This window comes from Leucoraja erinacea, chromosome 8, assembly GCF_028641065.1.
Source record: "Leucoraja erinacea ecotype New England chromosome 8, Leri_hhj_1, whole genome shotgun sequence".
In the NCBI taxonomy this organism is placed as follows: domain Eukaryota; kingdom Metazoa; phylum Chordata; class Chondrichthyes; order Rajiformes; family Rajidae; genus Leucoraja; species Leucoraja erinaceus.
In genome coordinates this window covers 38,798,964-38,825,723 of record NC_073384.1, presented here as the reverse complement: position 1 = coordinate 38,825,723, position 26,760 = coordinate 38,798,964, and the positions used below count along the sequence as shown (strand labels likewise).

Below are 26,760 nucleotides of genomic sequence, written 5' to 3'. Positions count from 1 at the left end.
GCCTGTTATGCTTATAAATGAATGGGAGAAGGAATGATGAGTAGTGATTGACCATTTGCTGACTTTTTTACTTCCATTTGACTTCCTAAAGTACATCACCTTGGACTTGTCGGGCCTCAATTCCCTCTGCCAATGTTCTGCCCACTTGGTATGAAAATTGGCCATTTGGTGCAGAGCAATGAAGGTTGTCTAAGGCTGCATACATCATGGGGCAGAACACTGGCAGATGGAATTGACAAGTCCAGGGTGATGTACTTTGGGAAGTCAAATGGGAGTAAGATTTCAGTAAATGGTCGATCACAATGAATATTGATGAACAGTTAGTCTTGGGGATTCAAGTCCACAGTTCCTTGAAAATGGTGATGCAGGTTCAAGAATTCAAAATTGTCATTAACTTTGTTACCACAGAAGGAATATTTTGATCAATATAAACTATGAAATCATTATTTTAAAATATTGTATCTAGAGTATGAAGCTAGTAAAGATATTATTTTAAAACTTAACATTATAACTATACAATATTTAAATCACCAAAATTCTGACTTTACAAAGTTGTCCACTTGATTAAAATTCATTAAATTTAATATCAAGAATACATTTAAAAAAAAAGGATACAGTGCCCTCCATAATGTTTGGGACGAAGACCCATCATTTATTTATTTGCCTCTGTACTCCACAATTTGAGATATGTAATTGAAAAAAAATCACATGTGATTAAAGTGCACATTGTAAGATTTTAATATAGGGTGATTTCACAAAAGGTCACTGGAGCGTAGATCCGCACCCACGTGACCGAAAATCTCAACTGGAGTACATGTTATACATCGGTACATGTTAGTGAATGGGAAAACACGCACTTTCCCACCCGTTAAAAACATGGAAAACGGCCGATATTTGAGCTGAAATTTCTGTGCTAGTCGGGGTGACCGTGAAGCACAGCGACCTAAATTTTCAGGCAAAAAAAAAGATAGAAAGTAAGGTAATTACAAGAGGGAACTGAAGGTGGAAAAACAGCGGAAGTGCTTAGCAGACATTTGCCGTGGAGATTTAAAGATCCAAAATATCGGGAATTAGCGCGTTTGCTCGCTGAATTTCATCAAAAGCAAGGCATTATTAACTTTTGATGAAATTCAGCGAACAAACGTGATAAGTCCAAGCCCTGCCCGTGGCTAGAAGCTCTCCAGACCATGGCTTCACGATGTTATAAGCCGGCGGTCGGAGCTCTTCACCGGCGATCCCCGGCGCGGGATCCCAGGCTCCGGATGATAAGTCCACTCCACGGCCGCTGTTAGAAGCTCCGTGGACCACAGTCTCCACTGTGCCAAAGTCACCAGGCCAGCGATCGGAGCATTCCTCTCTGGCGACCCCCTGGCAAGGGTTCGTTCGCTTCAGCATGGAAAGTCCACACTGCGCCCGCTGCCAATGATCCGGACCCGCCTCCGGGAAAGGCCACTCCAAACCATGGTGTTAGGCCGCGAGGGAGGCGACATCGAAAATGTCACCTCTCCGTGGAGGAGGTGACCAAAAATGTTTTTTTCCTTTCCCCTCCCCACCCCTAACCCCCACATAAGACATACTGAGAGACACCCAAACTAACACTAGACACGGCAAAAGAAAAAGTAGAAATAACGAACACGCTGCTGGCAGGGCAGCCGTCTCGCAGCTCCCCCACCGACCTGCTATAATGTATAAACACAGCTGTAATTTCTACATGGTGAAACCAAAATGTATAAAAATACCCTTTAATAAAATCTGACAATGTGCACTTTAACCCATGTGATTTTTTTTCTATTACAAATCTCAAATTGTGGATTACAGAAGCAAATAAATAAATGATGGGTCTTTGTCCCAAACATTATGCAATGAGTAGAAATCAGTGGAAATTGTGTAATCATTATTTTAATCTAACAGCTCCAGGCATAAAGATTTTAAAACCATAATTTTTTTTTTTAATTCTGTCTGCATTTGATTTCAAATACCCTGATCTTATGCATTGGTTCTCTTGGTTATTTTTCACTTCAACTACACTGAAAGAAAACAAAAAAGAAAGAAAAAAGATATTAAAAAGCCTAAGGAATTAATTTCTCTGGATTGCTTTTTCTTCCATGCCATATTATTTTAAGATGATATGGTTATTACTTTTTTCATGTACAGAATTGTTAGATTGGTTCTTTATGAGTAAATAATGCTAGTTAGAGCTCCCTAGTGATGAGATCTTTCACCAAAGTTAATGACCATTTAACACAGCTGAAAATGTAGAACCGCAGTATAATATCAGCCTAGAATTTGGGTGCAATGCGTTGTTTTCTTTTTTTAAGGAAATTATGAATAAAAATAATTATGCAGCATGGAAACAGGCCAGGCAGCCTACCACGTCCAGCACTGGTGGAAACCCACCTGCATTAATCCTATTTTGCAGCGTGACCTGTAGTCCTCTATGCCGAGGCAATTTAAGTGCTCATCCTGACTCTTTCTAAACACTGTCAGTGACTCTGCAGCCAGCACTCCCTCTGACAGTGCATTCCAGATACGTGCATACTCTGGGTGGTGTATATATGGAGCAAGCTACCAGAAAGGGTAGTTGAGGCAGGTAATATAACAACATTTGGACAAGTTAATGGATAGGAAAGGTTTAGAGAATACTAGACCAAGTGCAGCTCCCCCAATGGTGTGATTCCCCCAACCCAATATTCCGCCATGCACCCGTCTCCTCCAATGGAACTGAAGCCGTTGCCAAATGTAAGTTTCCAGCACTCCCCTACCTCCCTCAATTGCACCTCCCCTGCCTGCTGCAGCAGTGAAAAGTTCAGTGTTCCTGTCTTGCAACTTTGTTTCGAAGTGTGTTGGAAGCTGATAGGAAGGAGCAGCCGTCAACGAATCAAAAGGCAGGAAGGGATCCGTACTGCAGGCGGACGGATGGATTTGAGTTTTATATATTAATAGATGGGCCAAACCCAGGCAGGTAGTCGGGCTGGTCGGCATGGGAAAGTTCAGCTGAAGGGTCTGTTTTAATGCTGTATGGCTCATGATGGTTGTCAGGGGTTATGAGAAGAAGGCTGGAGAATGGGGTTGAGAAGGAAAGATAGATCAGCCATTATTGAATGGTAAAGTAGACTTGTTGGGCCGAATGGCCTAATTCTGCTCCTATAACATTTGAACATAAAAAAGATAGTCCTCAAATCTCTTCCCTCTTACACTAAATCTATATCCTACGTGAAGCATTTAAATACCATATGTTTAATGTTAACTTCTATCTTCCTATAATTTTTCTTTTCCAGGGAACTATTCATCCATTCCGCAAAACTCACCGGTCATTAGGTGGAAGATTTACTCAGGAGTTTCTGCTGGTTGCAGCTGACAGGAGGGTAAGTACACCCAGAGTCTTTGCATCATCGGCAAATTAGGTTTAGATTTATTATTGTCACATGCACCGAGGTACCGTGAAAAGCTTTCTTTTGCGTGCTATCCAAACTGATCAATATACCATACACAAATACAATCAGTTAAAACTCAAGTAAAATAGATAGAGCAAAGAGTAAAATACCAAGTACAGAATATCGTTCTCAGCGGTGAAGCACACCAGTTCCTTAGACTAAGTCCAATGTCTTCAATGAGGTTCAAGTTCAAGTTACATTTTACAGGTAGACGTTAAATGGACAGTACCCACCTTATGAAAGGACCATTCAGAAGCCTGATAACAGGGGGAAACTGTTCCTATGTCCGGCGGTGCATGCCCGCCTCTGCCATATGGGAGCACAGAAAAGAAGAAATGAACAGAGTGGGACAAAAATTACACTACCAGGCGCCAACCATTGAGAACCTGGGCTCTGTGACAGGGACCTCGGTGAAATTAAAATTGCACGTTATTAGCTGCGTTCATTTGGACATGCTGACCTCTTATTTGCTATAGAAATTGTAGAATTGTTGTTGTGTATATATATCAAGAATCAATCGATCTCTGCCTTAAAAATGTCCAATGATGGCCTCCTCAGCAATCTGTGGCAATGAATTCCATAGATTCACCACCCTCTGGCTAAGGAAATTCCTCCTCATATTCTAAATGTCTGTCCTTTTATTCCGAGGCTATGCCCACCGAGTGTTCTTATTCTAAATGTCTGTCCTTTTATTCCGAGGCTATGTCCTCTGGTAGTAGACTTTCCCATGGGTGGAAACATCCTGCCCACATCCAATCCATATAGGCCTTTCATAAGGACTTTGTATATATTTCTGATGTAACATTAAAGCATCATTGGAAGAATAATTTACCTGATATAACACACTTTTCTCATACTGAATGGCATGTGAAATCTTTGGCTGTTTCCCTCCTTATTGATATTAGATTGCACATGTAAAATTATCTCTGTCATTAAAAATGACCCCCAAAGTAAAATGAATGCTGAAGTTACATTGCTGTCAATACAATCTTTTTTACTTCGCAGTCCTGGAAAATCTTATTGTTTGGATTATTGAACTTGATTTGCACTGGCCTTTTGCTGATGTGGTGCAGTTCCACAAATAGTATGGGTAAGTACAAACTTCTTTCTTTATTGATTTTTACACTTGATTTGGAAAACCAAATGTTAATGTGTGACCTCGTCCAATTGATCAGTCTCCAGGTTGATTTGTTAACTCGTGTTAAAAAGAGTTTTTCATTGTAGCCACTGAGCCACATAGCGTGAGAAAGCTGTTTTTTTTGTTTTTGTTGCTTCCTCCACTGGCATGGTGAGACTAGCCTTCTTATAACCCATTGCTGTTTTTACAACAGCTGAAAGCAGATGAAGAAATTAATACTGATTTTTTTTTTTTTTGGTCTTAAAATCTATAATTTTTGCACCCAAGATCATTCTCGCGTCTTTGTGAGGGGGAGGGGGGTGTGGTGGTGGTGGCGAAACCACACAGCTTTTGTGACCATCTTCAGATTTGTAAGATATGGCTTTACATTGCAATGCTGGTTGAAGCTTAAGATCTTGCCAAAGAGATCTAGGAGGTGCAAATGTGAAACAATCGTAATTGAAGTGTACCCAGCTATGCTTGTTCAAAGGCTTCAATGTTGTCATAGGATTTTCACATTAAGCAAGAAATTATTCTGGCCTTTTAACTAGAAAATGTGTTTGTGTTGTACTCATCTTTTTCACTATTACACTATCATTAGTTCCTTACTTTTTTATGGTAATCCAAACTCCATTCAACACTGAGCAAACAAAGTGCTTTGAAGGGTCAGGCAACACTTGGAGAACATAGATGGGTGACGTTTCAGGTTGGGACTCTTCAGAAGAATGTTCCTGACCCAAAATGTCACCCACCCCATATCTTCCTGACGGACAGGTTTGGAAACCTGTCTTTGGAAAGTTTGGAGGAAACCGGTGTATCCAGAGGAAACAGAAGCAGTCACAGGAAAAACTTACAAAGTCCACACAGACAGCACCCAAAGTCAGGATCGAACCAGCTTCTCTGAAGCTGTGAGGCAGCAGCTCTACCGCTGTTGCCTTTGTGCCACTCCCTGGGCTATATAAATGTTACATGAAGTAGAAACTATCTCAGGGAAAAAAATTACAGCAATATTTGACAAGGAAGGAGTTAATGAAGGTATTGTCCATTTAAAAAAATATTGAAGTATGGAACTATGAGACGATGAATGTGACTTATGAAGTAGATAGTGATTGAATGATTATTTTTTTTTAATTGGCTGTTTTATTTTCTGCCTGTATGAATGAGGAAAACCAAAACCACTCCAATAAACAAGTAGATGAGCTGTTGTTATACAATTATGTTAGTGGAAGATGCATTAAAAATATGAAATGAAAACTCTAGGGATAAAAACATTAAGTACTGAACTCCCCGGAGACGTTGCAGGTGTGCGAGACTTAATGAGATTTCACCTAATAATCCTTTAAAGGTGTTTTTAAAAATAACTTAAATGGCAAGTGAAAAAACACAAAAACTACATACATTGATGTGCCTAATTTATACAATATTTATCTCTGGATGTACTATGTTAGTATAATTAGAGACCTTTTTCGAAGTCCTGCAAAAATGTTTGCTTAAAAAATGGGTCCGCATTACCTCGTTTAATTGAATTTATGGTATAAATAGCTAAAATATGAGCATATTTTCAATTTCAGCAATGTTTATTACTGAGTTGAAAAGAGTCCCTAAATTAAAATGTTTTGAGGTACTGAAATTATCAGATTTCATATTCATAATTAATTTGACTAGTAGGTTGGTTTCTAGCTTGCTTTCAGACAAGCAGTATAAGTGGAGAAGGAAATTTATCAGGGGTGTACATTTAAAAATGTTGTCCTTTTAGCATGGACCCTGTAAGATGTTCCATTGAAATTAGTGGTCTATTGAAACGTATGGACTTGCATAGAATCAGCAGTACCTTTAACAAAACAATCAAATTTTTACTTTCTGCAGCTTTACAGGCCCTTTAATGCAGTAATGTTTTACGTTAATGATGGATGTTTATTCTGTTTATATTCTAATGGAAAGCTGCTAGTTTAAAAAGGAAAGATGGTGCTCTTTTTAGAAACACTTCAACTACTGCAGGATCAACAAATGTACCTACTTCAGACAAAAGTAATACGTTTAATTAGGTAATTAACTAAACACAGTGTGAATGATGATTAGGTGTTCCATGAACAAAACAAATGATTGATTTGGCATGGCTTCATACTGTTGGCATACAAAGGATAGTCCTAAGAGGCATCATTCTAACTTCACACAATTTCAGATTAGAGGTTGTTTTCTACTGCCACAATATCTACAAATTACTAAACCCCACTTCTCATTGCTGAGTGTAATTGGGATGCAGGAAGGCATGTAATTATTGCACATTCCAACTTGGGAGAAAAACAGCATTTCCATGCTCTTGTTAGTTGGTGAATGGACTTTTATTGACAATGTTTTTAAATGAAAGTCTTCAAACCAATTGTTCTCGGGCAACTGGAAGCTCATACCTTGACTGGTCAATTGCTGAAAGACCAAATTATGACAATTCCTTGGGGTTACCATTGGGAGATAGGGTGATGGGAAAAAGGAAATTATAACTCTACCTTATGGCTTACTGATTGAAATTTGGAGATAAGTGAACATGTAAATTTAGGTTTGTGATATCTCAAGTTCTTGTTGATAATTACCCAGTTGCTTGTGATCACTGATGGAGTCTGGAAGAGTAGATCCTTCATTAGAGTCTGAGATCTTCTTATTTGCACCCACCTGTGTCCAGATTATCTTGCCTGTCGGCCGGCCCAATTTGAACAAGCAGTGGATGGTTTGTGAATTGTATCTGAAACCTGTGGTCCTGTGACCTAAGCTGATTTATATGCACCAATGGCCTTTGGCACTCTTGGGATCTGTAGACCTATCATTTGCACGCAGGCACTTGGACATGTGATATATAAAGTACGGTGGGCTTCAGGGAAAGTAATTATACACTTTCTTGGATTGAATTAATGGTTCCAGGGGTGATATTTTACTATCAGTTTAGATTGGGGAAGCTGGTATTCTATTTGGAGCAAAAAGAAAATTAAGGATAGATTTGATAGATGCACAACATTGAGACTAGTTTAGTGATACAGCGTGAAAACAGGCTCTTCAGCCAACTCGGTCCATATCAACCAACGATCACCCAGAACCTAATTCTACTTTATTCCAGTATCACATCCTACACACATGGGGCTATTTAGAGAAGCCAATTGACCTACAATTCTGCACGTCATTGGAATGTGGGAGAAAGCCCGAGCACCTACGCAGTTCACGGCGAGAACGTACTCTACAGACTGGCTCTACAGACAGCACTCGTAGTCAGGATCCTACCCGGGTCTCTGGCACTGTAAGACAGTAGCTCTACTGCTACGCCACCGCGCTGCCCTCCGGAGATGCTACCTGACCTGCTGAGTTACTCCAGCACTTTATGTCATATTTTGATAAACCAGCAACTGCAGTTCCTTGTATCTCCAAAGTTATTTGAGAGTTTGCTTATAGTGTAAAATGTCTGCTGAAATTGAAATAAATGCTATCAATGGAACATAGTAAGTCAAATTAAATGATTCTGTTGGCTGTGCTGTCAGCAGAGAAGATTGGTGGGCAATGTGATGCTTGCTCTTGGAATGCAGTTAAGCATGAATAACTGCCTTGTTATCTAACCTCAGCTGTGATTGTAAGATTCGGGACAGTAATACCAATTAACAAGCAGTGGAAAATATTTTTTAAGGCCTGAGACCTTTACCCATATTTGATCTACTTTTAAGAATTTATTTCTTCAAGTTGCTTTCAACTTAATATGTAATTTTGCCATGAAATAGTACGACCGGCTGTGCTGTAGAATGTATTTTGTTTCCTTTTTTTTAGGAACTATTTTTTGACATAGTAAAGGTGACAACTCATTAGGATTTAAATTCATGTGGTGAAAATGGCTATTATACCTAGAGATACTTATACAGGTGCACAACCTTTTATCCGAAAACCTTGGGACCAGACACTTTTCGTAATTCGGAATTTTTCGGCTTTCGGATTGGAAGATTTTTAGCGTAGATTTTAACGGCTGGCTCAGTGGCAGAGTGCTCGGCTCATATCCGCAAGGTCGCGAATTTGCGCCTCGATCCCAGCAGTTACTCGATCGCGAGTTTGAGTCTTCAATGTAGTTTTTTCTTGCAGAATAGGAGAGAATAGGGAGGGTTAGGCTGGGATCATTCTCTGCGAGATAATCTTAGTGCGGGAGACAAGTATAGGAGAGGTGTACTGACTGTGTGGGTAGAACTTTGGAAGTGATTGCCCACCATTCTCAAACGCCGCTGTGTCTCCCTGTCCCTCCAACTCCAGAGGAATCCGCTCCCCGATGGGCCGCTACGGCGACAAGTGGCAGTTCGCCCACAGCCCGAGCTGCGCCACCCCAAGAACAAGACGTACCTTGCACACCATCAGCTTCTGCCCCTACGGGGAGCGTGTTCCTCTGGAGTTGGAGCGGGGCTGGGCTGGAGTTGCTGATCTGGGATCTCCGTGCTTGCAGTGGGCCTGGGGGTCGGTGTCCCGATGAGGGGGCGCAGCTCGGGCTGTGGGCGAACTGCCACTTGTCGCCGTAGCGGCCCATCGGGGAGCGGCTTCTGGTGGTCCTGACGTCTTCGGCCACCCCCCCTGTACAGGAGCTGAGACTGGGAACTGTACCGCCCTTGCAGGTGAGCAGGAGAGTGGGGTTGTTTGCAGTTGCAGAGGGAGGGGGCAAGGGCGGTACAGTTCCCAGTCTCAGCTCCTGTCCAGGGGGGTGGCCGGAGACGTCAGGACCAACAGGAACCCACTCCCCGATGGGCCGCTACAGCGACAAGTGGCAGTTCGCCCACAGCCCGAGCTGCGCCCCCTCATCCGCAACCCGGGTTCCTCTGGAGTTGCAGCGGGGCAGGGCTAGAGTTGCTGCTGGCTGTGAGTCGCCGGGATCTCCGTGCTTGCAGTCGGTGTCCCGTTGGTCCTGACGTCTCCGGCCACCCCCCGGACAGGAGCTGAGACTGTGGACTGCACCGTCCTTGCCCCCTCCCTCTGCAACTGCAAACAACCCCACTCTCCTGCTCTCCTGCAAGGGCGGTACAGTTCCCAGTCTCAGCTCCTGTACAGGGGGGTGGCCGGAGACGTCACAGCCCGAGCTGCGCCCCCTCATCTGCAACCCCAAGAACAAGACTACCTTGCACACCATCAGCTTCTGTCCCTACGGGAAGCGTGTTCCTCTGGAGTTGGTACGGGGCTGGGCTGCTGCTGGCTGTGGGTCTCTGGGATCTCCGTGCTTGCATTGGGCCTGGGGGTCGGTGTTCCGTTGGTCCTGACGTCTCTGGTGACTGGCATTGACCTGCTGGCATCGCCGACATGAAGACAGTGCAAAGCCCCCGCGCCGGTGTAATGGGCGGGGAACTGGAGAGGGGAGGGAAGGGGTCACACACATGGCCGGGAAGCAGAGGGGTGTAGGTGGGGTGAAACTGAAGGGAGCGACAATCTGCTGCTGCTGTGATATTTTACTATTGTATAACATGGAAGAATTCTTGGGAAATGATGGAACCTCGTGTAAATGGTGTAAACTGGGAATTCCTGCTATATTTTAAATCTCTTTAATTGTAAAGAAAGTTATTTTGTAAAAATGTTTTCAAAATAATTAGCATCATGTAATTGAAGTAAATCAAAGTTGGACATAGATAAATAAATGCAACAGAATGTTATAATTCCAGGACTTCCCTTTGTCTCGGGGTGTGGTTGCTTTTGTAGAAGTAAAAGCATTTTAATCTGTACTAATTCATCCACCTAGAGGACTTTTTTTTATAAAGGAAGAAATATGACTGTACAAATTGAACTTGTTGGAACAACAGCTCTTTTTATTGTGGTTCATGTTTTTATCAATACTCGTCATTCTTGCAGCAAACATTCTTGCACAGCTATGAATGTCAATTCCAGAGACATTAAACAATGTAAAATTTAACACCATAATTTTTTTTTTATTTTTTTATTTATTTTTTTTTTAAATATTTTATTTTATTAGAAGTAAGCACAGTCATATGGCACCAAAGTGCCTAATATATATTTTCATAATACATTTTATGTACAACTTCTTTTTTTTTTGTTACATTGAAAAAAGATGAGAATAAGAAAAAGAGGTTAGATAGTAAAGGCTAGAAAAATGTGAAATATATAGTGTGTGAAGAAAGAAAACGAGTAAATGAAGAAAGTTGAGAGAGAAAATAGTGAAAAGAAAAGGAGATCATTATTTATAGTCTTGACCAACCCTCGTCCAGTCCTGAAACAGTTATTTTTTACAATTGTGTTGCACCATATGATTCCAAAAAAACGACGAATGGAGACCAACTCGTTATGAATTGGTCTGATTTATCCATTAGGAGGAATCGCATTAAACAATGTAAAATTTAACACCATAATGACTGACCATGGAGATGGAGATGAAATGCAATGATTGACGGAGTAACCAATAACTTAATGGCAAAAAGTGACTCTACTTGATTTTGCTACCTATTCATCTAATCTTGTAATTGGTATTGTTAACAAAATTAATAACAATAAACTAATATTCTGGAGTCCCTATGCCTCTAATATTATATCCCACTGTTGAATGCAGCACTAGTATTAGATACCAATTCCTGTATTTATTTCATGATAGATTCCAATCTTGAGACTTTTTGTTTGTTGACAATCGCAAATGAAAAAAATGGGCACTGTTCACATCCTTGGATCCCTCTCGTTAGCACATCTTCCCCACACTTCACAACTCCAGATTTGTTCTGGCTTTTTCTTGCATCCAGTTTTCCCCTCTTCCACCCCACCTTTATCTTTTGGTCTAAGGAAGGGTTCCGACCGAAAACACTACCTATTCCTTGTCTTCAGAGATGCTGCCTGAGTTACTCCAGCATTTTGTGTCTACCTTTGGAAAATATGGGCTGCATGCAGGCTTCCACATTCCAAACGTAATAATTTGAGAAGAATAGTACTAATGGCAAACCATCTGTATGTTGAATAAACTTTTACGCTCCATGCACGCTCCATGCTTTAGTTATTTGCCCTATTTGTGGAAATGCTTCTGATGATGAGGTCGTGGTTCCAGAATATAGGTACAGAGTTATATCCAAGAAGAGGAAAGTGATATTTTTACTGCTGCTGGAGTCGGAGAAGGAAAGATTTGTAAATAGGGAGTCAGAGTTAAGATTATGGCAAATGTGGTGCACTGTCTACATTTTAGGAGCTCCTTTCAGCGACGGCAGAAATTGGTCACCACCTTCATTGCAGTCTTTGGCTATCTGAGGAAAAAAAACATATGGTCTACCGGATGGCACAGGCCATTGGACCTGCACGTCAGCGTTCTGGAGAAGGTCAATTGTTAAATTCATTGGCAAACAAATCAACGTCAGCTTCCTCTCCGAGGCCAACATCTGCAACATTGAGGCTTCAGTCAGGCCCTGTTGCAGGCACCCTCTGAAATGGGCAAATTATTCCATGCTCAGTCCAGGTCAGCAAGCTTGACAAATCCTCTGGAATTTCTTTAATGTAACAGGTAAAATTGACATGGGAGAGCCAGTGGATGTAGTGTACCTGGACTTTCAGAAAGCCTTTGATAAGGTCCCACACAAGAGATTAGTGGTATTGGGGGTAGGCTATTAACATGGTTATAAAATTGGTTGGCAGACAGGAAACAAAGAGTAGGGATTAACAGGTCATTTTCAGAATGGCAGGTTGTGACTAGGGGTGCCGCAAGGCTCTGTTCTGGGACCGCAGCTATTTACAATATACATTTATGATTTAGATGAAGGAATTAAAAGTAACATTAACATGAGGATGCAAAGTGACTTGGACAGGTTGGGTGAGTGGGCAGATGCAGTAGTATAATGTGGATAAATGAGAGGTTATCTACTTTGGAGGAAAGAACGGGAAGGCAGATCCAACACTTCTGCTCAGTTCACATTAACTAACCTGATCTCCCGGTGGCTTAGCACTTCAACTCCCCCTCCCATTCCAAATTTGACCTTTCTGCCCTGGGCCTCCTCCATAACCAGAGTCCCACTGCAAATTGGAGGAGCAGCACCTCATATTTCGCTTGAGTGGTTTACACCCCAGCGGTATGAACATTGACCTCCAATTTCAGGTAGTCCTTGCTTTCTCCCTCCTTCCCCATCCTTCCCAGCTCTCCCACAGCCTACTGTCTCCACCTCTTCCTTTTTTCTTTCCCCCCCCCACCCCCACATCAGTCTGAAGAAGGGTCTCGACCCGAAACGTCACCTATTCCTCCGTTCCATAGATGATGCCTCACCCGCTGAGTTTCTCCAGCATTTTTGTCTACCTTTGATTTTTCCAGCATCTGCAGTTCTTTCTTAAACATTATGTGAATGGTGTCAGATTAGAAAAAGGGGAAGTACAATGAGACCTGGGTGTCCTAGTACAGTCATTGAAAGTAAGCATGCAGGTACAACAGACAGTGAAGAAAGCTCTGTCATGTTGGCCTTCATAACAAAAGGAGTTGAGTATAGAAGCAAATAGGTCCTTCTGCAGTGGAACAGGGCACTGGTGAGACCACACTTGAGTTTTGATCTCCTAATTTGCGGAAGGACATTCTTGCTATTGAGGGAGTGCAGCGTAGGTTCACAAGGTTAATTCCCGGAATGGCGGGACTGTCATATGATGAAAGAATGGAGCGACTGGGCGTGTATTCACTGGAATTTAGAAACATATACATTTATTAAGGGATTGGACACGCTAGATGCAGGAAACGTGTTCCCGATGTTGGGGGAGTCCAGAACCAGGGGCCACAGTTTAAGAATAAGGGGTATACCATTTAGAACTGAGATGAGGAAAACCTTTTTCATACAGAGAGTTGTGAATGCATTCAAAAGAGAGTTAGATGGAGCTCTTAGGGCTAGGGAAATCAAGGGGTAGGGTGATAATCAAGGGGTAGGGTGATAAGGCAGGAACGGGGTACTGATTGCATTGAATGACGGTGCTGGCTCGAAGTTGCCGAATGGCCTACTCCTGCCCCAATCAATAACCCGTGCCTACCTTCTCCCCATATCCCTTAATTCCACTAGCCCCTAGAGCTCTAATCTAACTCTCTTAAATCAATCCAGTGACTTGGCCTCCACTGCCCTCAGCGGCAGGGAATTCCACAAATTCACAACTCTCTGGGTGAAAATGTTTTTTCTCACCTCAGTCTTAAATGGCTTCCCCTTTATTCTAAGACTGTGGCCCCTGGTTCTGGACTCGCCCAACATTGGGAACATTTTTGCTGCATCTAGCTTGTCCAGTCCTTTTATAATTTTATATGTTTCTATAAGATACTGCAGAAACAAGGAACTGCAGATGCTGGCTTACATAAAATACACAAAGTGCAGAAGTAACTCAGCGGTTCAGGCAGCATCTTTGGAGAACATGGATAGACGACATTTCAGGTCACCCAAAAAGTTGCCTATCCATGTGTAGGAAGGAACTGCAGATGCTGGTTAATGCTGCTGAACTCGCCTAACCATGCTTTCTCCAGAGTTGCTGTCTGACCCGCTGAGTTACTCCACCGCTTTGTGTTTTGTTATATAGCAATTGAAAGAACATGCAAAGTTTTTTTTTATATAGTAATAATAGAACATACAAAGTAAATGCGTTACTCTTGGTTACAAGGACAATGGATATGGAAAATGGAAATAAATGTAAAGCAGAAGTAGGATTGATGCAATAAATTTGATTTTGAAATACACACCCAAATTTTGAACACCCCAAGGACCAACAATGCAATAAACCACAATCTGATTGTTCGAAGAGGTTGTTTTCAAAAGAACAATTGGCACCCAATTCAGAACCATTAACCAGTAAAACCACAGTCATTGATCCCGAGAGATCTCATACAAAAGAGCATCTACTGCACAATCCGGTAATGGTTACCTGCAATATGCGCGCGTGATCCTTTTGACTTCTGATTTTAATCAGCTATTGACACTTCATCACTCAGTTGCTGTGTATGGGGAGATTATAAAATAGCTTGAAACCCAGTAAGACTGTTCAAGATTTGAGCAGTGAGATGATATTCTAGGATGAACATCTATGCAACCCTGAAGAGGATGAGATTACACAAAAATAACGTAATTTTCACCTTAAAAGATAGATTTACTTGCTTTGCTTCCTCAGGCTTGGGCATTGATCAAAATTATACATTTATTTCCCAGAATTGCTGATTATTACAAATATTAAAGCCTTTTTGGGAAATATTTTTTACCATGCAATTTACACTGTTCATACAATATTATTTACTCCTTTCACTCCTTGTATTGTGTGTTTACAGAGCAATTTGATTCCAGTGCTTTCTGTTCATCTTGCTGTTTTGCATTTAAGGACAGGCTGCTGTACCTACACAAGTGTAGGAAGGAACTATAGATGCTGATTTAAACCGAAGATAGACACAAAAAGCTGGAGTAACTCAGCGGGAAGGCAGCATCTCCGGAGAGAAGGAATGGGTGACATTTCAGGTAGAGACCATGAAGAAACGTCACCTATTCCCCAGAGATGCTGCCTGTCCCGCTGAGTTACTCCAGCTTTTTGTGTCTATCTCCGAACCTACACAGGTATTCTTTGGATGTTCATCTGTATTTCTCGTCCGAGTTTCCATCGCGTTCTGTTGCCACTTTACCTCTTGTATAAAGAAACATTTCCATCTTCCACTTCAAATGGGATTACTGTACACGAAAATATGAGCCACACAAATCAGGAGTGATCCCCAAAGCCTTCACTTATTTTTCCACATTGTGCACTATTGGATAGTTTTGCTCTCATTCGTTTTTTCTGCTGTAATTGCCATTTTCAACCTTTGTGTATTTGCTTTCATTTTGTTTCTGTGCTGGCTGCCTTTTCTTGGTTTAATCAGTAACATTAATGTTACGCTTTTTATTCCATACTTTTTATTTCACCATTACTAGCACAACTTGTTCACAATTTGCCTTTCACTGTTGGAGGACTTTATTCCCCTTACCTTATATACTTCCTCTCTTGCATTTTAATTCTATTTTTCTCTCTCTTGTAATCCCATGTTTTTCCATGATGCGTTCCCTATTATTCTGTCTAGTATCCTTGAGTTTTATTTAATGCCATTCTATTTTCTTCCATCTATGAATAAATCCGGTGAAAAATCCGGTGGGCGGCGCGACTCTGGTCAGCAGTGGCCTCTGCAGTCTGTCCGCGTTTTATTATTTTCTGTCTGTGTTTAAATGTAGTTTTTGTTATTTTTTGTTGGGGTGTGTGTGTGGGGGGGTGGGGGTGGGGTGGGAGGGGGGGGGGAAACTTTTTAAATCTCTCCCTGCACGGGAGACCCGACCTTTTCTTGTCGGGTTTCCGTTGTCGTTGGGGCCGCAACGAGGAGCGGCCTCCAACAGGAAGAAGCCGGGGACTCTGGTGCTACGACTCACCGTCGCCGTCGCGGGGCTGGCCGAGTCCGGAGCAGGTGGAGCGGTGGAGGAGCGCTGCTGCTGTTGCTGCTGCTGCTACCGGAGAGTCGGAGGTTCCAACGGCAGGTCTGTGGACGGCGGCATCGGGAGCCCGCGGCTCCCTGGAGGGAGACCGCTTTTCAGGGCTCCTGCAACGGCGACTTCCCCCGCCCGAGTTGCGGGGTTGAAGAGCTCCTGGAGCGGGGCCTGACATCACTGCCCCGCGCGGCTTGGAATGGCCGCGGGACTCTGCGAGCGCACACCGGGGGCTCTAACACCAAGACCCGGTGTGCGACCTCGCACCACCCAGCGTGGCTTTAATGGCCGCGGGACAATCGCCATCGCCAGCCGGGGGGCTTTGACTTTGACTCTGACATCGGGGGGGGAGAGTGCAGTGGAGAGATAAGTTTATTAGGCCTTCCATCACAGCGATGTGATGGATGTTTATGTAAATTATGTTGTGTTTTGGGTCTATGTGTTTGTAATGTATGGCTGCAGAAACGGCATTTCGTTTGGACCTCAAGGGGTCCAAATGACAATTAAATTTATCTTGTATCTTGTATCTTGAATAGTTCACTTTCATTATTTTCTTTTCATTTCTATGTATTTGCCTTTATCTGTCACCCTCAACATTTTTTCTTGGTATATTTTTATTCGCTGATGGCCACATATCTTCTCTTATTTGCCTACGCACCTCTGTGTCTCTTGCATTCTGTTTCCACCTTCCCTCTTGTATAAAGAAGCATTTCCATCCACCACTTCAACTTTAGTTATTGCCCACTAAGAGTCTTATGTATCAGGAGTGATCGCTCAGGCTTTCCCCTCCACACATTTAAAGATTATGACTGGTCCAATTGTTTCCTCAATTCCATATCCAGCTCTTTGCTGACCAAATATCTGCTATATGCCTTCTAAATATTCAAAGACTGTGCTTACACCACCCGTTAGAGGTTCCAAAGACTCACAAACTTCTGAGAGGAAACAAAAATCTCTCCTGGAAATGAACAACCCCCAAAATTTAGGTTTTTCCACAAAAGGAAGTATCTTCATCCACAGGATCTACAATGTTACAATCAAGTCCATTTTCATTCATCTGACCTCTGCAGATACAAGACTACCACGTGCAATCTTTCCCCATACAAAAACCTACCTCTTCAAGGCATTAGTCACGTAAACTATCTCTAAATTAATTCCAATGCATTTACATCCTCCCCAAAAGATGGAAACAAATACTGTACACAATATTTCAATATAGAATCAAAAATGTGTTCCATAACTGAAGCATATCCTCCCTGGTTTAGTATTCAATTCCCCTACCAATAAACTACAGCATCCTTTTAGCTTTTCTAAGTAACTTACAGTTGTCATTTGCAGTCATATATTCAGATAACTAGGACCCTTTGCACCTTGGAACTCTGAAACGTTCACTGTTTTGATTGTGTTTTTAATTATTTCTGTTAAAATGAACAGTTTTATATTTTTCCACAATATACTACATTTGCCGGTACTTTTTCCCACTCACTTAACCCATGTGCATCCCTTTGATACCTCTCTCTTTTGCCTGTTCCTGTGTGCTGTACTATTTTATGTTCACTGAACATGGACTCACAAACAGATGAAATTGTATTGCCCCAAGAAAAAATTATAATTATTTTTAAAAAAACAGAGAAAAATAAATATATTTTGTTATCTCATTCTTTTACGTATGGAACGCATTTCTTTCTTGCTTCCACTCATATTTTAATGGAATTAAGTGTTTGAGCCCCTAGGTGTCTCTGTTCACTCATGTCCCATATTGTCTTTCCTTGCATCTATTTTGAACGTTCTCCACTTTAAATTGAGACTTGACAAATCTAGCTTCTTCCCCTACCCCTCCTCCCCCTCCCATCTCCTCTCTCCTCTCCCCCCACCACCCCCTCTCCCCCCCTGATCCGATATGCAATTTCAATGCATAGGAACACGAGGCCAAGTTCCCCTACCAATAAGCTTTCTCTCTCACTCTCTCCTCCCCCTACCTACCTCTCGCTTGCTCTCTTCCCCACCACTCTCTTTTAATCTCTCCCCCCACCCAATCTTGCTCCCCCCCTCTCTCGTGCTCTCTTCCCATTCCTCTTTCTCTCCCCCTCCCCATCTCTCCCCCCCCAATTTATCTCTCTCCCGTTCTCTTGCTCTCCCTTCCCTCGCTTTCTTGCCCTTCCCCTCGCCTCTTTCCTGCTCTCCCTCCATGAAGAACACTCTATTTATTTTTCTACAAGCCTGATCAATCATTTTGTCCTCTAGAACACCTGTGTCCTTGCTTTCATGATCATTTTAAAATTCTGATTCAAAAGTGACTACTTGACAATTCTGTTTATACCTCCAGCTCGCGTTAGGAGGTAGGGGAGAAGGTAATTTTTCAACAAAGCCTTCTAAAAGAACATAAATGTTTATCCTCCTTCAGAAGCCACTAATGCCCAGTAGTGGTTGTATCATGTATGTGAGGGATTAATCCTCCTGGGAAAGTGACCTCAGCTATAGACTGTAATATGAGTTTAAGTTCTGACAGCTTCTCATTCCCATTCATTAATTGCCATTTAGTTACTCTAATGTCTTTAGTCTACCCTGACATCTGTGGTACTGAATTACAGTAAATGCGGCAAGATTCTTATTAATCATACAGGTTTTTGGCAGATGTGATTTTAAAGATAAAGAAAAAATAATTGCATTAAACTACTTTATATCCATTACATTTTATCTGAACATCTTGTGGTGGAGAATGTGTTCTGCAGGCTGGAATGCTGTTGCAGCTAATCCAATTCCATCTGGCTTCACTTTCAATTTTACATGTCCCATTCTACTAATATTAACTTGGTTATTGGCCATCTTTAATCTGTAAAAATTAGAATAATTCCCTACTGTTTTTTTAGTCTTGATTCTCTTTACTTTAGAGAAACAGCGAGAAAACAGGCCTTCGGCCCAACGAGTCTGCACTGACCAGCAATCACCCCGTACAGTACTGCTATTCCGCAAACGAGGGACAATTAACACTTTTTTTTTTTAATTACTGAAGCAAATTAACCTACAAACCTATACGTCTTTGGATTGTGGAAGGAAACCGGAGCACCTGGAGAAAACCCACATAGTCACAGGGAGAATGTACCAAACAATAGCTAGATAGGGCTCTTGAAAATAGTGGAGTCAGGGGATATGGGGAGAAGGCAGGAACGGGGTAGTGATTGGGGATGATCAGCCATGATGACATTGAATGGCGGTGCTGGCTCAAAGGGCCGAATGGCCTACTCCTGTGTCTATTGTTTCTAATACAGACAGCACTCATAGTCAGGATCGAACCCAGGTCTCTGGCGTTGTAAGGCAGCAAATCTACAGCTGCCCACTTCTCCTTGATTTAATTGGTGAGCAGTGACTTACGCGCAAACTAAAGTCGGGGCCAAGACTTTGCAAGTTAAGTTGAGTCGATGTACAAATGCACAAGTTTGGTGAAGTTTGGGTGCAATGAAAATCTTATTAGCAGCAATATCACAGGCACATGGACATGAATAACACACCTAAAATATATAGATCACACTTGATTTACACATAAAATCTACAAGTTCGTGCAAAAAAAAAATGACATTGGTGCAAAATTACACCAGTGGCACAGTGGTGGAGTTTTCTGCCTTACAGCGCCAGAGATCCAGATATGATTCTAACTTTGGATGCTGTCTGTACGGAGTTCATATGTTCCCCTGTGACCATGTGGGTTTTCTCCGGTGCTCCGGTTTCCTCCCACAATCCAAAGACGTACACGTTTGCAGGTTAATTTGACTTCTGTAATTGTGAATTGTCCCTATTGCAATGAGTGGCTCCAGAAGTGGCGGCGCTTCGCGGCAACGGCCTCTGCAGTCCGTCTGTCTTTTTTTTCTTTTTGTACTGTTAAGTGCATGTTTTGGTTGTAGTTTATATATTATTTTTAGCTGAGTATATGTGGGGGGAAACTTTAAAATCTCTTCCCTGTACGGGGGACCCGACCTTTCCCCTGTCGTTGGGGCCTAGCACCGTGGAGCGGCCTCCAACTGGAACGACCTAGGGGCTCCAGTCGCGGAGCCTGCGGACTAACCATCGTGGAGCTGGCCGACTTCGGAGCGTGGAGAGCTGTGGTGGCGCGACGCTAGGACCCAACTTCGGAGCTTCGGAGGATCCAGCCGCAATGGACGGTAACATCAGGAGCCCGCTGGTCCCAGGTGCGAGACCGCTTTTCAGAGATCCCGCAACGGCAACTTCTCCCGCCCGAATTGCGGGGTTGAAAACGACCCGGAGCGGGGCCTTACATCGCCCGGCGCGGCTTTAACGGCCGCGGGACTTGCCATCGCCCGCCGGGGGCTTTAACATTGGGAGAAGAATAAAGAACAGGGGAGAGGCAAGACTTTGCCTTCCATCACAGTGAGGAGGTGTTTGGAGATTCACTGTGATGGATGTTTGTGTTAATTGTGTGTCTTGGTTTTTTTCTTGTTCGTATGACTGCAGAGATGTAATTTTGTTTGAACTTGGGTTCAAATGACAATAAAAGTTATTCAATACTATTCTATTATTCTAGTGTGTCAGATAGTGCTAGCGGACGGGGTAATTGCGTGTTGGCACAGACTCGTTGTGCCTGTTTCCACAATGTATCTCTAAAATAAAGTGTAAAGATCAGAAAACAAGTCCAAGATAGTGCAAGAAGTGGTCTGTAGTGTTCCATTGTTGTGGCAGGATTAGGATTTTGCAGGTAAATTCAAGACCTAATATTGGCAAGAAAGTAGCTCTTCCCGAATCTGGTGGTGTGGAACTTCAGACTCTTGCATCTCCTGCCTAACGGTAGCAACTAAAAGGTGGCATGGCTTGGATGATGGGGATCCTTATGATAGATGACGCCTTCTTGAGTCAGCGCCTCGTGTGGATGCTTTCAATGGTGGGAAGGGCTGTGTCCGTGATGGACAGGGCTGAGTCCACTGCTTTCTGCAACCTCTTGCGGTTTCTGCATGTTTGAATTGCATTACCAGGCCATGGCACAACCAGTCAGAATATTTTCTACAGTATATCTGTACATTAAAATATAAGAGTATTTGGAAACATACCAAATCTGGTGTGGAGTCTGGAGATGAGAAAAGGCCAGAACGAAGACCTTTTTCCAGATTTAGTTGGAAACCAATTTCCAAATAAATCTAAAGATGATATTCTTGCAAAGTTACTTGCTATTGAAGTCTGAAGAAGGGCTTCGGCCCGAAACGTTGCCTATCTCCTTCGCTCCATAGATGCTGCTGCACCCGCTGAGTTTCTCCAGCATTTTTGTGTACCTGCTATTGAAGACTTTTCTGCAATGTTTAGCTTACCGCAAAAACGAATGTTTAAAAAAACATATTAATACAGCGGCATCTCACAGAGCAAAGTTTGCTCCCAGAAATTCGATTGCGAATAGAATTAATGCTAAAATGGAACATTGGAGCAAAACATGTAGAGAGATGTGTTACGGTTCAAGGTTCAAATTTATTTAAATTAATGATAGTCTTCTATGCTATGAACGCGGCACGCTCTCCTACCCCCTCTGCGTTTGCCCGTGGCTGTGCTGGGAAACTGGTGTGAGCTTCTGCTTGTGGCTGAGTGTGGAGAAGCTGCCTGTGAGGACTAGTGTTGGACCAGCTGGATGAGTGATGCACCTTCCATAATCCTTCCAAAATGAAAATCATGTTTATAAGTCACAGGCGCAAAATTAAGCCATTCAGCCCGTTGAGTCTACTCCACTATTCAATCATGGCTGATCTATCTTTCCCTTTCCACTCCATTCTCCTGCCTTCCCTCCATAACTCTTGACACCCTTACTAATCAAGAGTCTATCAATCTCCACTTTATAAATACCTGATGACTTGGCTTCCACAGCCATCTGTGGCAATGAATTCCACAGATTCAAGATTAATATGCGCCATCTACTTGAAAGCTTAAAACTTTCTGTGCTTTCTACAAGTCTTTTGTCAGTAATCTTGTGCAATCCTTTCCCGTTATATATTTCCCATTCATTGGCCCTGAATCCAGACATTCCACACTTGGAAATCAAAACAAACAATTCCAGCATGTCAGATAATATCTAAGAAAGAAATAACGTTCAGAAAAACAAGACACAAAGTGCTGGAGTAACTTAGCGGGTCAGGCAACATCTCTGGAGACCATGGATGGGTGACATTTTGGGTCGGGTCCCTTCTTCAGACAGATAAAGTTAATTGTTAACTCTTGCTGGAATCATAATATGTTAATGTAGCATCCCTAAGTGTACACATTCACCAACAAGTTTACCAGGTTGAGCCGTGGATTGTGAATTGCCAGAGCTAATTAATCAATTTTCCTTTTCCATTTATTTTGTGTAGATCTATTGATAAATAGACTCTTGAATTTAATGTCCAAGAAGGAACTGCAGATGCTGTAAAATCAAAGGTAGACAAAAGTGCTGGAGAAACTCAGCGGGTGCAGCAGCATCTATGAAGCGAAGGAAATAGGCAACGTTTCAGGCCAAAACCCTTCTTCAGACTGACTCTTGGATTTAAATTGTTTCCAAGCAAGTTGCAATGTCTGTTGAGAAATTTAAAGTATTTTTTCCAGTTTTCCTTTTCTATTTCTCTTTTCTCTCATAATTCAATCTCTACTCTTCTATTTCTCATTTTGTAGCTAATTTGACTGTTCATCATTCCTGTTTCTTTCTTAATCATCAGCTCTCATTGATTAAGGAGGTGCTCTGATGATCCTATTGAAAACTAAGAGTGGAGATTCACCTTTGCCTTGTTGTTATCAGTTTACACTTCCAGCAGGCCATGGCATGAGCTCATTTTACAGAAAATACTCTAAACAACACCAGAGGCCTCAATGCGTGTCACTGTGGCACGATATAGCTCAGCATTTTGGGTTGCTGATCTTTTCCCATGATCAGAAAATGATACAAGGTCATCGATCTGCAGGTTTTCCGGAGATGCTATCTGATTTGCTTGCTTCTAGAATTCTCTGTTCCCCTTTCAGATTTCCTGCATTGACTATATTTTACTTCTAACTTGTGAATAGGGCTCAACGGATCAATGTTTGTTTTGTTTTCAACAAACTTCAACATTGAAGAAGCCTGATTCAAGGTTGCTGATCGTTTCAGAACACTATATCTGGTTTTTGTGAAGATCAGATTAAGGGTATAGCAATAGAGTCATACAGCATGGAAAAAGACCCTTTGGCCCGACCCTACTTGCCCACACTGACCAAGATGCCCCAAGGACACTTGTCCCACATGCCCATGTTTGACCAATACCCCTCTAAACCTTTCCTATTCATGTACCTGTACAAATGTTTTTTAAATGTTACAATATCTTCCTCATTTCATATACCCACCATCCCCTGTGTGAAAAGTTGCCCCTCTATTAAATCTTTCTCCTCACATTTTAAGCCCAAGTCTTCTGGTTCTCGATTTCCCTACTCTAGGTAAAATATTCTGTGCATTTGCCCTATCTATTCCCCTCATGACCTTATACACCTCCATAAGATCATCCCTCATCCTCCTGTGCTCTAAGGAATAAAGTCCGAGCCTGCATCATCCCTCCTTATAGCTCAGGCCCTCAAGTCCTCCTATATCTTTTCTGCACTTTTTCCTGCATAACAACATAATTCCTATAGCACTGAACTCAATACTTCAAATGTGGCCTCACATGCTGTAAAGCATATGTACTCTTTGAATCAATTCAGAGCTTCCCAACATTACGGTTTGCCATAAAACCTTTTCTCACACTGTTCCAATTTAGTGCCATATTGTACATAGTTCTCCATTGTGTCCAACATACTTTGTATTATTGTGTCCAATGGCGAGGAGGGCATTGTTCCATCAGTCTTTGTTGAATTCAGATTGGACATGGCAAAGATGCATCTGTACTCTTAGTTAACAGATATGAACTTTTGGCATACTGTGCACACCCATCTGTTAATAGATTATTTGGAGATAGATGTTATATATAGGGAAAAAATCTAAACTGTCCTCCTTGCCTTTGCTGAAACTTGGTGTCTCTTTGCCTGGTTTCAAATAACACCATTTTGTGAGAGACTCAGAAAATGCTATTTATTGATTGTTCCCATCGACGTGAGTGTTGAAGCTCAGCACCACTCCTTGTTTGTGTGCATCCTTGTATTGCACTCTGCATATCTATGCCATTTTAGTTGATCTGTAAATTCAGATGCCTTCCCTGCCTGCTTCCGAGTAAGCATTGCATCTTCTTAGCATGGCTGTAGATTCAGGCACCCTTTAACCCATGAATAGTTCACTAGCTGCTGCTAATGCGTGTTTTCCATCTTTATCGTGTGAGCTGTAGACTTCGTAATTTGTCCATTGTAAAAATGAAACGAAAATTAGAAGTTCAGGTCGTTTGGAGTCACAAGGAACCACAGATGTTGAAATCTTGAGCAAAACACAAAGTGCTGGAATAACTCAGTGGTCAGGCTGCGTAAGGGGGTAAAGGGAGTTGATAGACAATGTTTCGGGTCGGGCCTCTTCTTCAGACTGAAGAAGGATTCGGATCCGAAACATTATCTATCCATTCCCTCCTCAGATAGACACCTTGTCTATCCATTCCCTCCACAGAGTGTTGGAATAGCTCAGCGGGTCAGGCAGTGTCTGTGGAGGGAATGAATAGTCCATGTTTCGGATAGGGACCCTTCTTCAGTCTGAAATGTCACAATCCATTCCCTTCACAGATGCTACCTGACCCGCTGTGTTTAATTCAGGTTGTTTTCTGAGTGTGATGCCCCTTACATTTTCTTACCAAAAGTGGAAGCAAAGCAGAAGCAATGGTTAATAACAAAGATAATAACAGGAAAAAGATAATAAGAGTGTGCACAATAAATACTGTAAATAAACAGTTGCGGAATGAACACCACCAAAGAGATGATTACAAGAGACATATTTTAAATAAACTTTATATATGAGCGGTATCTTGGGAGGTCAAGTAATACATTTAAAAATATTTCTGTGCAGATGTACTAAATTTTCTGCATTAACCTTCAAACCCAGTCTGGCAGAACGTAGTAAACAAACTTAACTTGCTGGCTGTGCCACGAAGCTGCAAATGGAAATCTCAGATGAGGTATGAAATCTGTGCAGCCTCGCTGACAGTATCTGCTGTAATGTTATGACAGCTCGATCCATCTGGATGTCTGGAGTTGGCTAAAGTGGGAACATTGTCTTAGTGACTGGTAGGAGACGGCTGCCTTTATCAACCTGAATCCACAGCCACTAATGGCCGTTTTGCAGGGACGAATTGACGCAAAGCTTCCTTTTAAAGTCTTAAATTTCTTTTCAGAATGTACCGAGTGGATTCTTGTTTTCAGTCAATAAAGCTTTTAGTTTACTTATTGAAGAATTCTCTTTTAATGCAGAGCATTTTACGACATCCGACACTGAGTGGTCGATATGTGTTTCATGAAGCAATGACAGCAGAATGCTGTAGTTTGCAAATCTCTTCTCCAAGTCTGAAAACTGGCTAAGATTTCGGTATTGGAAATCGAACGTTTCTACACCATTCTATTGGCTCTGTTGCTGCTGTGCCAGGGGAATGGGCTAAATGTAGCATAGATGGATGGGAAAGGGCAGCGCCTTTAACATTGCTGATCCCTAGGTAGCAGGCCTGCAATTATTTAGGAAATGGATCTGTCCCCAGAGCAAGAAATAAAATGGCTCAAATAAAATGAGAGAGTGGAGTATATGAATGTTTGTCTTGTGTTATGCAGTCTCCATTAAAAATTAAAACACAAAGATGGATTAATTTACCTTTATTGTTCTTGTTTCTTTTATCTTGATTGGCCACTTTTGTAAACATACACAGCTGACCTTATCCTGCAGATGTGATGCTGTTCTCAGACAACTGTGTGCTACAGTATGGGTATCAGAGTGCTTTAATGGAGCCAGAAAGTTGTGAAATTTTATCAGGTTTTCTCAATCGCTGGTGTTTGCACATGATTTTTCCCATTGCATCAGATCTGCTTTAACATTAGCTCTTCTTGTGCTAGATATTTCAGATATGGAATTCATGTGTTGTGCTGTTAACATGGTGGATGCAAAATTATCCAAATGTTATTTCCAGGCTTATTCCTGCTGCCTTTTCTGAACAAGCATATATCATTAGCTATCCTCCAGTCTTTTGGTACCCTGTCTGTGGCCAACATAGATGTAAAATCCTCCATTAGACCCCCAACATTCCACAGCCTAGTTTCCTGTAGCATCCAGGGATAGAGCCCATTAGATTCTCGGGATTAATGTGCTCCAATCAGCCATGATCATATTGAATGGCGGTGCAGGCTCGAAGGGCTGAATGGCCTACTCCTGCACCTATTTTCTATGTTTCTATGTTTCCAATGTTCAATGGTTCAACGTTACTTTATTTGTCACATGTATCGAAGTACAGTGAAATTCATTTTTGTATACATTTCAGTACAGATATCACTATCCAAAAGCACTTAGATACATCTTAGATAAGTGTATAGCAGTAGTACACCTAAACAGTATACAGAGTCGCCCGATTCAGCACCAATTTCAAATCCCAGTTGTTAAGTGTTCCACCGCTCAGTGCAGCTGCAGGCTGTGTCCAGTCCACGTGCTTGGCTTTCTGGATCGGCATCCGATCCAACTGAGCCCCAGGCTGCGGCAGGGCCTCCAGCGGCCCACTCTGTCGTTCCGGTCTGCATAGAGACCCGCTGTTCCGATGACCTTGGGGTGAGCTTGACTCTCCGGGCGAGTTGCCGGTTCCATGGCAGTGAGCCAGACCTGCTGTTGGGTATGGCTGTGGTACCTCGGGCT

The 26,760-nt window shown here is 42.2% G+C and overlaps 1 protein-coding gene across 1 annotated transcript in view; it reads left to right on the top strand.

Moving 5' to 3' along the window:
* slc30a6 (solute carrier family 30 member 6) overlaps nt 1–26,760 on the top strand; it is a 108,761-nt gene that overhangs the window by 21,496 nt on the left and 60,505 nt on the right. Inside the window, exons 3-4 of the mRNA XM_055639538.1 lie at nt 3,279–3,365; nt 4,440–4,524. Of these exons, the coding sequence (XP_055495513.1) occupies nt 3,279–3,365; nt 4,440–4,524 (172 nt within the window). The remainder of the gene's footprint in view (nt 1–3,278; nt 3,366–4,439; nt 4,525–26,760) is intronic.